This window comes from Carcharodon carcharias, chromosome 5 (genome assembly GCF_017639515.1).
Source record: "Carcharodon carcharias isolate sCarCar2 chromosome 5, sCarCar2.pri, whole genome shotgun sequence".
Lineage (NCBI taxonomy): Eukaryota > Metazoa > Chordata > Chondrichthyes > Lamniformes > Lamnidae > Carcharodon > Carcharodon carcharias.
In genome coordinates this window covers 97,817,282-97,832,381 of record NC_054471.1, presented here as the reverse complement: position 1 = coordinate 97,832,381, position 15,100 = coordinate 97,817,282, and the positions used below count along the sequence as shown (strand labels likewise).

The window sequence follows — 15,100 nt, the reverse complement described above, 5'->3', positions numbered from 1 at the left end:
AAAACTTTTCACAGCTGCTTGGCCAGGAGCAACAGGCTTCAGGTCAGGATTCTGCGTAAACATCATTCTTGGGGCCTTGCTGGTTTCAGGAAGCCTTCCCTTAGCCTGGGAATGGGAGTTGTGCTGTCCACTGGAGGCACCTGCTGTGAGGAGGAAAGGAGGGCCAGAAGGGGGAGGAGGCCAGGAGTGCACATTCAGCCTCTAGGGGAGCCACCTTTGGGAGGAGAGGCACAGGCACAAGGGGTGCAGGGCCAACAGGAAGTCCAAGGCGGAAGGGGCCGCAGAAGACGCCACTATCCTGCTGCCAGGATATACAGACAGCGAAGCAGCTACCTCAATATGTCTGAGATGCAGTGCCGAAGGAGGCTCCATTTCTCAAGGGAGACAGTGACCTCCATTTGTCAGATGATAGGCCCTGAGAGCTGCGCCAACTGTGTGGGTGGGCACCCCATGCCATTGGGGTTGAAGGTCACGGCTGCCCTCAACTTCTATGCCTCCAGCTCTTTCTCGGGGTCGGTGGGTGATCTTTGCAGAGTCTCACAATCAGCTGTCCATGCTTGTGTCAAGCAGGTGACAGACGCTCTGTTCAGGCGTGCATTGACTTTCATCCACTTCCGTTGGGACCAGGCCAGCCAGACAGAGCGAGCCAGATGCTTTGCAGTGATTGCTGGCTTCCCCCGCGTCCAGGGTGCAATCAACTGCACACATGTAGCCATCAAGGCGCTAGCTGGTGAGTCCGGTGCCTTCATCAACAGGAAGGGATTCTACCCCTTGAACATGCAGATAGTGTGTGATCACAAGATGCAGATTCTGCAAATCCGTGCAAGTTACCCAGGCAGCTTCCATGACGCTTACATCATCAGACACTCACAGGTGCTGGGGCTCTTCAGTGCTCCAGCCCAGCTGGATGGATGGCAGCTGGGTGACAAGGGCTAACCCCTCAGAAGGTGGCTCATGACACCTCTCCGCCATCCAAGAACAGAGGCTGAGCAGCAGTATAACAGGAGCTATACCTCCACAAGGACTGTAGTAGAGAGAACCATCAGTCTTCTCAAGATGCGCTTCTGATGCCTGGACCATTCAGGAAGCGCACTCCAATACCTCCCAGATCATGTGTCGCTGATAATGTTTGCATGTTGCACTCTCCACAATCTAGTGCTGGAAAGGGGTGACACAGTGGAGGAAGAAGATATAGATGCAGTTGCTCCAGCTGCACACAATGAGTCCAGCAGTGAGTCCAAGGCTGAGCATGCACAGGAGAACATTGAGGAGGTAGACGCTGACCCAGGCATCCTCCAGGGAGGCAGGGACACCTGGGAGGCTTTAATCCAATGAACGTTCAGCTAGCCCACCACAGATGGACCTCCAACACAAGCCAGGGCTGCAGCTACAAACTCGATACCTGAGTGCAAAATCTGCCTGGGTAGGAACATTAACTAAGGGCCTTGTCAATAAAGCTCAGTGTCACACACGACACTCATAACATCATGGGTTCCCGTCCACCTGCAGAAGTAAGGAATCGCCCTGAGCCATGCTCACATATCAAAATTTAAGTATTTAACAAAATGAAACAGAAAATAAAATGAAAGCAAAGGTGTTACACATCACACCAAGTGGTCATCAATGATTAGTGGAGCAACATAAAACCACCAGTGAGAAACCCATGTTGTGCCTAAGGTGCCTTAGGTTTGCGTTTCCAGGTGCTACGAGCAGGTGCTCCCCCTTGCTGGCACTGGCATCTGAGACAGTCTGCTGTCCTGTTGGCCTCGATGAGCTTGGCGGATGTCCTCTGGCCTGTGGAGCCTGTGCTGGCCCCAACTGGGAGGGAGCGGCCAGTTCCACAGCTGGCAAAGCCCCAGTCACCACAGCCTCATCGGATCCCACGGTCACTAGCAGAGGGTCGGATTAGCTGCTGCTCTCATCCGGAGTGCCCTGAGAGGAGCCCACAGAGATGACAGGCAGCTCCTGCGCCAACATGAGATCGCTTCGGACCTCCCTGCTCACCACTGATGGATGGGCACCGAGCTGTGATCCTTGGTGCTCAAACCACCTCCCACACTGGCACTGGTCAGTTGAGGTCAATGCCGCTGTGAGGGCTTGCAGATCCAAGCACAACCCCAGGAGGCCCTGATTGGTCTCCTGGAGGAGCCTCTCCACGAGAGTCGCCATTCTCTCCATGGAGGAAGCATGGCGTTCAGTCATGAGGGTCACTGCATCAGATGCTCTGCGTGGACTGGCATGGGCACCATGCCATGCATTGCCTCATGTATCTTCGCCAGATCCTCCCACCTACCCTGCTGGACTTCCAGCGTCTGCTGCCTTCCAACTGCCAGCGCCATGGACACTCTCTGTCTCCGTCCACACCTCAGTGTGAAGATGCCTCACCACTGTGCCCCAGGACATTAGCCGACGATCTAATTCCCACCAAGGTGCTAGTATCTACACTGGTGCCTGCCTGGCAGAGATGGTGTGACGCTGGTGAGTCCAATTGTTCAGGGCCCTCAGGTGTCAGAGGCGGGCCCTCAGGTGTCAGAGGCAGCCCCTCTGCCTCCGCCACCCGGCCCTGCCCCGGCGATACTGAAAGGAAGAACAAGGACGTATGATTAGTTAAAGTGGAGACAATGTCAATGTGCATGCCTGTCCCCTGGATCATTATGCGCTCAGCCTTCCCTAATCAATGGTCAACCCATGTTGCAAGCTTCAATCACTGAAAATTCAGCAGCCCCATGGCTGCTGGGACACAAATGGTGACCTCAATGCTCGGCAATCATACCTCCCCGTGACACCCCAGCCTCACTGCCACTGGTAGATCCGGGCGCATGGCGCCTCTCCAGTTCCATCGTCTCCTGCTCGTATCTGATGATGGCCAACTGGGCCTGGCCACCTGGCCTGGTCTGCATCCGCTCGGCGGCATTGTGTGCAGTTTTCTGAAAAGGAGAGAGGAGGCATTGATTAGTCCAGCCTATCCCTGGATTCCCATCGCATACCTGCCACCCAACCTGAGTAGGACATTGCAGGATTCCAGTGATTTGTAACCCCGCATCTGCCGCACACTCACCAGGCAGCTAGGGCTGACCGCCCCAACGCACCCCCCCCCCCCCCCCCCCCCCCCCCCCCCGCCCCCCGCCGTCCACATGCTGCCTCCATCACATTTGGCATCATATGGCCTAACCTTGCAAAGGAAGGAGGCACAATCACATGAAATGCCAAGGCCAGCAGATGGATCGGAGCCCCACCACCTGGAAGCTCCCCTCCCAGCATGTTAGCACCCTGACTTTGACATGTTTCACAGTTCCAGCACTGTGCCTAGATGCAGCCCCCCAAAACAGCACTCTGGGTGTTGCGGGTGCAGAACTCATCTCAGCACTACCCTCTCAGGGTGAACTAGGCGTGGGCAATATCTGCTGGCCCACCCAGTGAGGGAAACATGCCATGAAGGATTCAATGTTGTAACTGCACTCAGAGTTTGGGGGTACAATGCTAGGGGGAGAGCCTACCTGCTGCATTAAGTGACCTCTGCCAACATGGTACACACCCTTCCCGAGTGCAAGAGGTCATTGAATTGCTCGTGGCACTGGACCCACATGCATTGTACCACATCATTGGAGCTGATTATGTCTGCCAGCTCCTCCCAGGCACATTTGGTCAGGTGGGGGGGCCTCCTCATCCCGTCCCTCGGAACGAGGACCTCCCACGGTGCCACCTCCTCATCAGAAAACACAAGGGGCACAGTGCACCGCTGCCCTACCCTCCAGCCTGACCTGCTCTGGGGAGCCCTTCTGCTGGCCTTTGCAAGGCTGCCTGCGCTCTAATTGAACAGGCCGCCGGGTCGCCATTGCACCGGGTGGTCATTGCGCTCCTGCTGACGCCCGCCCACTTCCGCTGTCCTCAGGAGTCGTGCTTCATGCTGGGCGGATCTTAATTGACCCGCCCACGTAAAATGGCAGCGCGGAACTGATCGCAGGCAACGATCGGCTCTGCACCCACTCCCAAATGGCCCGCCCAACGGGGAGAAAATTCTCCCCTATGTTTCTGTTGTTTCTGTGTGACTTTGTGTGTGAAATGCCTGCCAGATTTGCCTACACAACAATTACAATTAAAAGTAATTAAGAGTACAGACATTGCTTTAATATACTTCTGACAGGATAAGATGCTATATTATGTATTTTCTGTTGTTGCTGTCATAGTTCAAGCTCACTGGATCATTCTGTTCTAAGGACTGGTTATTACTTCATCAATAGTGCTTAATACAATATGATGATAGGTCAAAGTCACATATTGTCGCTGATGTGTCTCTTGTCTGCTTAAAGGGAGGATTCAGAGGGCAGCATAGTGGTGTTTTAACTGAATGCATTACAAGTTCTGGGAATGGGGTCAATCAAGCTAAACTGTGGTTATCCAAATAGAAGCTGAAGGCTGCAAAGTTATTGTAAATCTTAAGCCACATTGAGTAGACTTGGCTTTGAGTGGCAGTTTATTTTTGGGCAGATACTGGGAAAACAATAGCATTCAAGCTACACCTACATTCCCTATCTCACTGGAGCCGCAGCAATAATAAGGTGCACTAGATGAAGGAGATGTCATCAATACACAAGAATGTTCATAACAAAATGATGGGAGTTTGAAGTCAATCTTGACTCAGTATTAGCACTCGCTTCTGATTGAAAAGTCATGGGTTCAAGCACCGCTGCAGTCTTGAGAACATAATCTAGGGTTATACTTCATTACTGCACTAAGAAGTTAAATCTTTCAAGTGAAATGTTAGGTCAATGCCCCATCTGCATTCTCTAGTGGACATAAAAGATCTCATGATATATTCAAAGAAAAGCAGAAAAATTCTCTCAATGTCCTTACAACATTTAGCCCTCAACCAATACCTAAAATAAATGATCAAGTCATTTGTTTCATTGTTATTTGTGATACTTTGCTGTGAGCAAGTTGGCTGTTGCATGTCCTACATCACAATAGTGACTACAATTCAGGAGTACTTTATTAGCTGCGACGTACATTGAGACGCCCTGAGAATGCGCAAGGAACAATATAACGGCAGGCTCTTTCTTGAGTTTTCATGTCCTTAGACAATAAGATTTATACAAATGTTGCATTTGTGTTCTCTGTGGAGCACTAAACCAACTAACTATTTCTCCTTCATCCTTTCCCACACTCTAGATTGTATTACCCAACACAAGCTCTGCTCCATCGATGGCTACATCCTAGAATAGAGAAAGCACTGATGATAAAACTGCTTCAGAAGAGGAGTGTGCTTCAGTTTGTTAACATATTCATTGTTCCTTTCAGCAAAGCTGATACATAAGAATAATAGGCCATATTTTATAAACAATTGATGACTTCAAATAATATTTTTAACAAGGGTTTACATGACACAAAAGTGTACTATGAAAGAAGAAAAGACCCATAAATTGAGGTATCATCAATCCTTTTGGATTGTTCTGTGTGTGTAGTGTGATTTTAAAGTGCTTTAACATATTTTATGGACATTTACATCTGTTTTAATGAAGTAGCTTTAAAAATATTCATAGTTCTCAACTTAATCTCTTAGTTTGAAGATTACACCTTTAACAATAGCCTGCATGTGATATCAGTGGATGAACATTCAATGTGTTTGCATGAAACTGCTTTCTCTTCTGTTCTACCTATTAAAAAAAATATGTATTACAATGATGAAAAATAATGTTGTGAGTGATATATAAACAGATGAAACATTCTTCTGCTACTGAATAGTTGTGGAGCAAAAACACAAGGATAATGCACTGTAAAAGATTTCAGTCCTGCTCAGTAGGATATATTCTCTTAAATAAAGTAGTTGATATCAGGAAATATTTAATTATATATAAGATGAAATGGTTAAAACCTCTTTAGATTCTTTTGACACCTCGTCAAAATTAAACTGTTCTAAGAGTAGGGGAATCCCCAAGATACATAGCGTACAGTACACCCACTTTTAAAACTACCATCACTCACTGGGTACTTAACATGTAACAGATTATTCAACTCATTCAGCTCGTTTTGGCAAAAGCTCATTATGTGATGAAAATAAACTAACAGCAATGACTATTCTATACAAAAAAGCACAAGTTTGGCTATTTACACACAAGTTATTGCACCAAAAATTATGCTAAACAAAATTATGTGTATGATATGGTTCTCAGTAACACTGTTGTATTGTGCTGTAGACAAGCGTGCCCAGACAGCACTGGCATCTTCAGACTTAGTCTCATAATGACTAACACCTGAAAATATGCCAATCCAAGTTTCACAGGGAGTCCCTCATTGCTGGGCATGTAACGATGCCATCTGAATTACTTTGTAACAAGTCTGGAGGCTTGAAACAGCTGCTCTCCGTAGTGTGTGGAGAAAATTGAATATGATTTAAAATATTCTTGTACGATCATTTCTTGTCCCTCAATTCCAATTTTGTCATGAATCTAGCTGGTGGGAACGGTACTTAAAATAGCTGAAACAATATTGATCTTATCCCTTAAGATGGTTGATAAAAAGAGGATTCACAGCATTCTTGCTGGACATCATAGCTCTTAAATTCTGCATTGTGATCCCATTGTCCAAGAAAATAACACTTTTGTTACTCATTTCATTTTCTGCTCAACATGGCAAATGATTTTTTTAGAGCAAGCTAAGTAAAGAGAACAGCTCATGCTAATCATCAAAATAGTATCATACGTGTTGAAAAATATGATCAACATTCGTGTCAACAGATTATTTACACATTGTTGGCCAGCTCTGTAGTCTGGATTTTTTTTTCTTTGGCTAGTACCCCAACAAGTAGCGATTTGTACCAAAGAGAATTATCTGTGTACTCATCAGAAATGTTTTGTAAGTTTAAGGAACTTATACACATAATAACCATAAAAAGCATATTTACTTCAATTTAATGGACTGTCTTTGAATAGTAAAAATCAAGAATCATCTTGTCATTATAATTTAATGTATGGTTAACTAACAACTCTGGGTCAAAGATGATAAGGTATACTAACATTGTAGACATTAAAGTTATGTTGTCCAAAAGACAGCAGGAGAAAGTACATTATTTGTAGCAAAATCATAACGACAAGAAAGCCCGTATGATTTTGCAACAAATAGCAGACACTGGAACTATTCTCCTACCTTTGATGTGTTGTTGGCAACTAATTGGGTAATAAGCAACCAGTAAAAATATTGGTGGACAGACTGTAAATCGGCCAGGATTTTGTTGATGTGGCGGTGGTCTCATCCTTGGGCTGAAAAGTTGGAAGCAACCCTGCCTTGGCTGTTTCTGGGGCCCAAACGTATTTCACATCCATGAGGCAGCTAATGAGCTGCATTCGGGGCTCCCGTCCCTTTAAGAACTTCCGGCCAATTGGAAGGCAGCTCGTCAGCCCAAAAAGATCCACCAGAAGCAGTGGCCGCTGCTGGGACTGCACCCAGCCTGGAGATCCAGCATGCCGCCCTTGGATCAAGGTAAGTGGTGTTAGGTTTGCCAATGGCCTGTCTGACTGGCTCAGCCAAAGGGCAGTGTTCTTACCACAGGGACTGCCATTGCTCTGGGGAGACCCTCCAATGCCACAGAGTGCCCATACTGCAAAAACACCACTGAGGACTACCAGGGCATCTCCCCACATGGTGGAGGGCCCACCTGCCCTTGTAAAATATCAGCAGCCGTGGGAAGAGGGAGGTGGTGGCATAGTGGTATTGTCACTGTGGACCCGGGTTTGAATCCCACCACAGTAGATGGTGAAATTTGAATTCAGTTAAAAAAATCTGGAATTAAGAGTCTAATGATGACCATGAAACCATTGTCAATTGTCGTAAAAACACATCTGGGGAAGGAAATCTGCCATCCTAACCTGATCTGGCCTACACGTTACTCCAAACCTACAGCAATGTGGTTGACTCTTAAATGCCCTTAAATGCTTAGCAAGCCACTCAGTTCTCAAAGGCAGTTAGGGATAGGCAATAAATGCTGGCCCAGCCAGTGATAACCACATCCCATGAACGAAAAAAAACTTAAAGGCCTCATTTGGCCTCTTCCCCACCACTGGAAAAATGCCATGGTAGCAGGAAGGTGAGGGCGAGCCATCCCTCCGGATTTTTCAGCCCGACCCTGTCTGCTTCTTGAGGCCCCATAAAATCCCGACCATAGATTTAAAAGTGAACAAATCTATTTCAGTAGCTTAAACTCACTTCCACTTTGTCTCGTTTCCCAGATATACTGTCAGCACACAAATGTTTTGAAATTTAACAAAGAATGAATGTGTCCCATCGAGCAGTGGTCACTGCTGGGAGTTCAGCCAGTCCCCAAAAAAGAGGAGCTAATGGAGGCTGGACTGATGATAAGTCCCAGGCCTGATTGAGGGGCTGGGGGTCTAGGTTTGAGAGACCAGCAGGGAAGGGTTAAAAGGGGATTATAACCTGCTAAAGGGCACAGGAGATCCCAAAAGAAGGTAACCCACCTCTCCTCCCTATTGCCTGACACCAGCATGCACAGTTAAAGTTGCTGGGCTACCCGCTTGGTGTGGACCTCTGCCTTCCATAGGTAAAATGAATGTGGGACAAGGCACTTACGTGGCCATTAATTAGTTGCTTAAGAGACTCAATAGGCCCAAGGGTGGACAGGCAGCCTGATGCCCCCAGTGCCCCCCATAAAATGGGAGACAGGTTGGTGGTAAGTGGGCAAGCAGACCACACTCTGCATTTTACAAGCCACCCCTCATATCTTCAAACCCACTAGTGGAGGACCGTTGAATTCCACCTTGTGGCGGGAGTTTTCTGGCCCCGTTGGTGTCGAGCATCATGCCGGCAGGGGGACAATATGGTGAGACGGTCAAAAATCAGTTTCACACCATTGTCTAAGCAGTTTGCAATCATCCGCTCCAACCGTAAATGGCGGCTTGTGTTTCCTGTCGCCGTACGTCAGGAACACCATTTTAATACACTTATATCTAATTATATGCCCTGCTTGCCAGAATCATCCCCCCACATCAAATTTACTGCTCACGTTGGCGTGACTTCAGAACAGCCTGCTTCACGACTGCCTTTAAAAGTTGTGCACCTGGCGAGCTGAACTTCAAGGGGAACTCGGAGGCGAGTGCACACAACCTTGTGCAGCACTCGCAAGCATCGCCCGCAGGACATCAAGGAAGAGATGCTGCGCTTTCGCTAGGGGCACAGGCAAGTCACTTTTTCCTGGCTGCCTTTCAGTGCAGTGCCAAGGCAAGAGCTCCAGTGCGGATCAGACTAAGGGGGTTTGGTGGTGGGTGTGGGGCAAGGCAGCACAGACAGACTGAAGGAAAGACTCAAGCACATGCCAGAGCTGTTTGGATGGAGGGTGAGGGAAGCAGCCATGCACTTGGAAAAGCTTGTCAAAAGTGAACATTCTACCACAGCTGAGACCATTCAGCAGCAGCTCCATTGACATGCATGAAATCAGGCCTCTGAAGTTTCTCTGCCCACTCAACCAATGCAAAAGCATGAAAGTGCCACCAAATGCTCCAGAATGTTTCGCCCTAATGCACAGACTGCAAATTAATGTGTGTTTTAGGGCGCAGCAGAACAATTGGCCAACTGGGCTAGTTGTAGTTGTGAAAGGTGGCCATGGAGCAGTCACTGGTGGAGGCGCTCACAGCCCCTTGCAATGTCTTTATTAAGGTTTGGACCAGTATCTATTATGGTTCAAGCTTGCAGTATTGGTTAGGAGAATGCCTGTGCCTGAGCTGAGAGCACAGCATGCAGTCCAGTGGGCAAAGCTGCTGCCAATTGGTCAAGTGGAGTGGGACGGAGGTGGGTGGGCTTTCAGACAGCCAAAGAGCGCACTACACAATGGCCAGCCCAGTGGTGCCCAGCACTCTCCTGCAAGTTGAATGGGCCTTCAGACTTAACCAAGAGAGGTTCTTAGGACACCTATGTTGACCAAGGGTTTCTCACTTTGATCCTGCAAAAGAAGAACATCAGGATCATGGAGCTTGGTGATTTAACGGTATGCCTCATGACTTACAGGGAGCAGGGCAGAAGAAGAGTCCATTGGAGGCACTTGGCTCGGCAAAGGGAGGAGCAACTTCCTCAAGCTGAAAGGCCGACAGGGATGTCTGCGCACGTAGCTGAAGATCCACAGCTAGCCGTCGCTCGTAGACACCTTGCAAGACCCAGGGTCTATTGACAGTGCCTCTCATTCCTGCAGATGACTGAGCCAGTGTCGCTGAAAACTGCACATATCTAGGGAACTGGTCAGTCACATATGCCGCCTGCTGCAAGATTTGGCACCGGGGACATGGAGGGCATCCACTGCCAGTGATAGTGAAAATGACAATGGTGTTCAACTTTTACGCCAGTGGTTCCTTCCAGGGCTCCAGAATTGACTTGTTTGGGATCTTGCAAGACTCCATGCACAAATGTATCCAGGAGGTCATGGATGCCATCTTTGTGAAGGCACAGAACTTTGTGCATTTTGCCTGGGACCAGGAAAGCCAAGAAGCAAGAGTGCTGGGATTTGCACAGATCTCAGGTTTCCCACAGGTGCAGGGCACCATCGACTGCACTCGTGTGGCGCTTAGATTTCCGTGGCAACAAGCAGTCAACTACGTCAACCGCAAGGGCTTCCACTCACTGAATGTTCAGCTGGTGTGCGACCACCACAAATGCATCCTACAGGTCTGCGCATGGTTCCCAGGGAGCGTCCACTACTCCTACGTCCTTAGCGGATCTTAGATCCCTGACATCTTCCAGGGTCCACGGAGGCTGCAGGGTTGGCTCCTCGGGGACAAGGGCTACCCACAGAGGATGCAGTTGATGATGCCTGTACAGCGGCCTCAGACTGCAGCAGAGAGACAGTATAACGAGGCTTATGCCACGACCTGGACTTTGGTGGAGCAAACGATAGGCATTTTGAAAATGAGGTTCCGGCCCCTCAACTGGTCTGGTGGAGCACTGCAGTACACTCCCCAGAGGGTGTCACGCATCATGTCACTTGTTGCATGTTCCACAGTCTGGTGCTGCAAAGGGGGGAAGGATCTAGCTGGATAAACATATCCTCCAATGATGATGATGAGGCCCTCAAAGGCGAGGATGCCAGCAATGAAGCCATCGAACTGGCCAGATGAGGCAGGTGCACTCAGGAGGCCCTCATTGCCGCAACATTCATGGAGGAGGATGACGAGATACAGTGAGGACAGTCCTGACATCCTCACCTTGCATGTGTAAACGTTTAACTCCTATGTGGCTGATGGCAGCGCACATACCCTCAGTGCTCAGGCTCATGTCATGCAATGGAGTCCCAAATAGGTGCTCAATTCCAGGAGGATGATAACGACATAGATCTTCATATACACTCTGTGAATGTCTGACTCCTGTCTAGCTGAGGGCAGCTTACTTGCGCTCTGTGATCAGGGTCATATCATGGGGACAAAGCCATGAAACATTACATGCACCTGATCCTTTGTCAGCCTTCTGTCCTTGTTTCCTTCAACAGCACAGCATCATTGATCACAGGTGCTGAAGAGAGGGGGCCAGCCCCACCTCAAAGGTGCTGAGAGCACACAGAGAGAATGACGGAACTCTATGCCATCTGTCCACGACATTCTGGCAGCAATGACAAGCACTGTCGAGATACGGGCATCAGTAATATGTCCAGGGAATGTGAGGCTGGACCATTACTTTGGCCTGAATGTTACACACTGCAAAGGGAAGAGGCCCTAGACTGAAACACCTGCTTTTATCTTGTGCTGGAACCAAGGTTTCACACCTGAATGATATGAACACTGCTCAGCAGAACAAGGAGCCATAGACAAGGAGACATTCATGGAGTTTATTTACAATAGTGAACATTATGTACAAGTGATTAACACCCATGCCCAGCCTGTGCAAATACATCTTCTTAAGGCTTGGCCTAAATAGCCAAGTGGTTATGGTACTGGGTTTGTAACCCCAAGATCAAGAGTTCAAATCTCACATGGCAATCTATGAAACAATGTAACTTCATCTGAAACAGATGGAAACGGGTTTGTACTCGAAAGAGTTATATCTTCTTAAGGCTTGGCCTAAATAGCCAAGTGGTTATGGTACTGGGTTTGTAACCCCAAGATCAAGAGTTCAAATCTCACACTGGCAAACTATGAAACAATGTAACTTCATCTGAAAAACAGATGGAAATGTGTTTGTACTCAAAAGAGTTACATCTTCTTAAGGCTTGGCCTAAATAGCCAAGTGGTTATGGTACTGGGTTTGTAACCCCAAGATCAAGAGTTCAAATCTCACATGGCAATCTATGAAACAATGTAACTTCATCTGAAACAGATGGAAACGGGTTTGTACTCGAAAGAGTTATATCTTCTTAAGGCTTGGCCTAAATAGCCAAGTGGTTATGGTACTGGGTTTGTAACCCCAAGATCAAGAGTTCAAATCTCACAATGGCAAACTATGGAACAATGTAAAACAAAAACAGAATTACCTGGAAAAACTCAGCAGGTCTGGCAGCATCAGCGGCGTCAAGGATGGAGTAGTCGCGGTGGTGGATGTAACAGTACGTTTCGAAGATAACAACAAGTCTCTGGAGAAAGCATGGGCCGAAAAGGAACACAAATACCAACACCTTGAGGAGGAGATACTAAAACTGACTGGCGGCAAGTCAGTACGATACTTCGGATTCGTTATGGGAGCTCGTTGCAAGTGGCTCAACCTGAATAACAGCCTCATGCGTTTCCTGAAGATCGATAAATACAAATCCTTCACCCAGCTTGCTTCGAGACTTACAATATCTCTGACATTGGAACTTTTACAGATCTTCAGAGACCAGTAGTCAGAGAATTGTCTCACAGAGACCACCCGTAGAGATGTCACAAGACCCAAGATGGAGGACGGAGAGGCCGCACGAGATGGTATTGTATATCTCCTGGGTGGGAGGACCCATCAATGTCATGAGAGGGGTCAAACAGGGAGACCCACTATCGCCTATACTTTTCAATATCGCTATGGATCCTCTTATCTGTACCCTGCAAGAGGCACAGCTGGGCGTCCACTTGCCCTGTAGGGGGACAAAGATATGTTGTTCAGCCCTGGCGTTCGCTGACGATATTGCTCTGCTCAGCGACTCCTATGCCGGCATGGCTATGAACTTGGAAATTGTGCAGGATTTCTGCCAAAAGACGGGACTGGAGATGAATGCTGGAAAGACCAAAGGCTTTCACTTCACCCACAAACGGAAGACGTTCCTGTATAATACAAGACCGAACTGGCATCTGAAAGGAGGTCCGATCTCTTACATACCACCAGGAGAGACGGAGAAATACCTGGGTGCCAGAATCGACCCATGGGCAGGAGTCACCGAGGAGCAATGGGGATCCAGAATCGATTTGTGGATAGAGAACCTGAAGAAGGCAGCTCTTCGGCCTATCCAGAGGATCGAAATCCTCAAAACTCACATGATATCCCAAAAATATTTCCACCTGATCCTCGCAGAGGTCTCACAGAATACACTAGTCAAACTAGACCAATCTATCAAGAACGGTACAAAAGAAATCCTACACCTTCCGCCACACATGACGGATGGTCTACTATACAGCAGTAACAGGAATGGAGGTCTGGGCATGCCGAGGCTCGAAGTGCAGATTCCGTCCGCCATAATCCGAAAGCTGGAGGCGCTGGAGAGCTCACCGGATGCGGTGATAGAGGCATCTTTTGAATTCAGCGGAATTGACAACAAACGAATATGAAACAATGTAACTTCATCTGAATAGGAATAGATGGAAACGTGTTTGTACTCGAAAGAGTTACATCTTCTTAAGGCTCAGCCTAAATAGCCAAGTGGTTATGGCATTGGGTTTGTAACCCCAAGATCAAGAGTTCAAATCTCACAATGGCAAACTATGAAACAATGTAACTTCATCTGAAACAGATGGAAACGGGTTTGTACTCGAAAGAGTTACATCTTCTTAAGGTATGGGTTTGGTAGCTCAGTGGTTATCTTACTCGACTAGTAATACAGAGGCCTGGGCTAATAATCTAGAGGATGAGAGTTCAAATCCCAGCATGGCACTTCCAGAATTTAAGCTCAATAAGAGTTACATCTTCTTAAGCCTACGGCCATACTAGTCTGAAAAAAAATGCCTGATCTCGTCTGATCTCAGAAGCTAAGCAGACTCAGGCCTGGTTAGTAATTGGATGGGAGACTGCCTGGGAATACCAGGTGCAGTAGGTGTACCATCCAAGACCTAAGGACGGTCGTGCTCGGACCCGATGTCATTTTAGGTCTCGAGGTGGCCCAGGTGTGCGGTGGTCTTCCGTCTGAGCGTTCCCCTGTTTGGACGGAATTCCACATTGGCTCCAAGCCCCGAACCCTCCCTCGGGTGCTTGTGCCCTGCAATATGAACCGCCTCGGGGACATGCCCTCTGTGCCATTTGGCACGGCATGGAGGAGCTTTTTGTACGGACTGCTGCTGCACACCTTCCATTTTCTCGCCCTTGTCCGCCGCCCGGACATTCCCTGGCGGCCTTGTTGCCGTCCGGCGGCGGAGGCCCCCGATGGGAGGCCCTCTACGGAGGTGTCCTCCCCCTTTCTATCGGGGACCTGGGTTGGAGGGTGTTGCATGCAGCAGTCCCCTACAATCGTTGAATGTATAGGTTCAGGGACTCCCAGGACACCTGCCCTTTTTGTGGTCTTGTGGAGTTCATGGACCATGCTTATAAAGGGTGTTGTAGGCTGCACTCCCTTTTCAGTTATTTAAAAAACCTTTTATTAATGTTTTGTTTGCACTTCAGCCCCAAGCTCCTGATCTATGGACACCCAGTGTGGAGGGGGGCCGGGAAGGAGGAGGACCTCCTCGTGAACCTGCTCCTGGGCCTGGCCAAGTTGGCCATTAACAGGTCCAGACAGCGGGCGATCGAGGGGGTCACCCTCCAATTGTTTGTCCCTCTTCCGCGGCTATGTTTGCAGCCGGGTGTCCCTGGAGAGGGAGCACGCGGTGTCTGCCGGCACACTCAAGGCCTTCCATGCTCAGTGGGCACCATGGGGACTGGGGCGTTTTATTGACCCCCTTAATCACATTTTGGTTTAAAGTTTGTAAGTTTCCTTTAAACTTTGTCCTTGGTTTTACAG

General features: G+C 48.3%; 1 protein-coding gene and 1 pseudogene across 3 annotated transcripts in view; both read left to right on the top strand.

Annotated features, from left to right (window-relative positions):
• Nucleotides 1-5,692, top strand: part of mcph1 (microcephalin 1) — a 363,873-nt gene extending 358,181 nt beyond the window's left edge. For all 3 annotated transcript variants that reach the window (XM_041188255.1, XM_041188254.1, XM_041188256.1), the window contains exon 15: nt 5,170-5,692. In XM_041188255.1, the coding sequence (XP_041044189.1) occupies nt 5,170-5,222 (53 nt within the window). In that variant the 3' untranslated portion in view covers nt 5,223-5,692. The remainder of the gene's footprint in view (nt 1-5,169) is intronic.
• Nucleotides 5,693-14,080: 8,388 nt separating this feature from the next.
• LOC121278484 lies at nt 14,081-14,203 on the top strand (annotated as a pseudogene).
• The last annotated feature ends 897 nt before the right edge of the window (nt 14,204-15,100 follow it).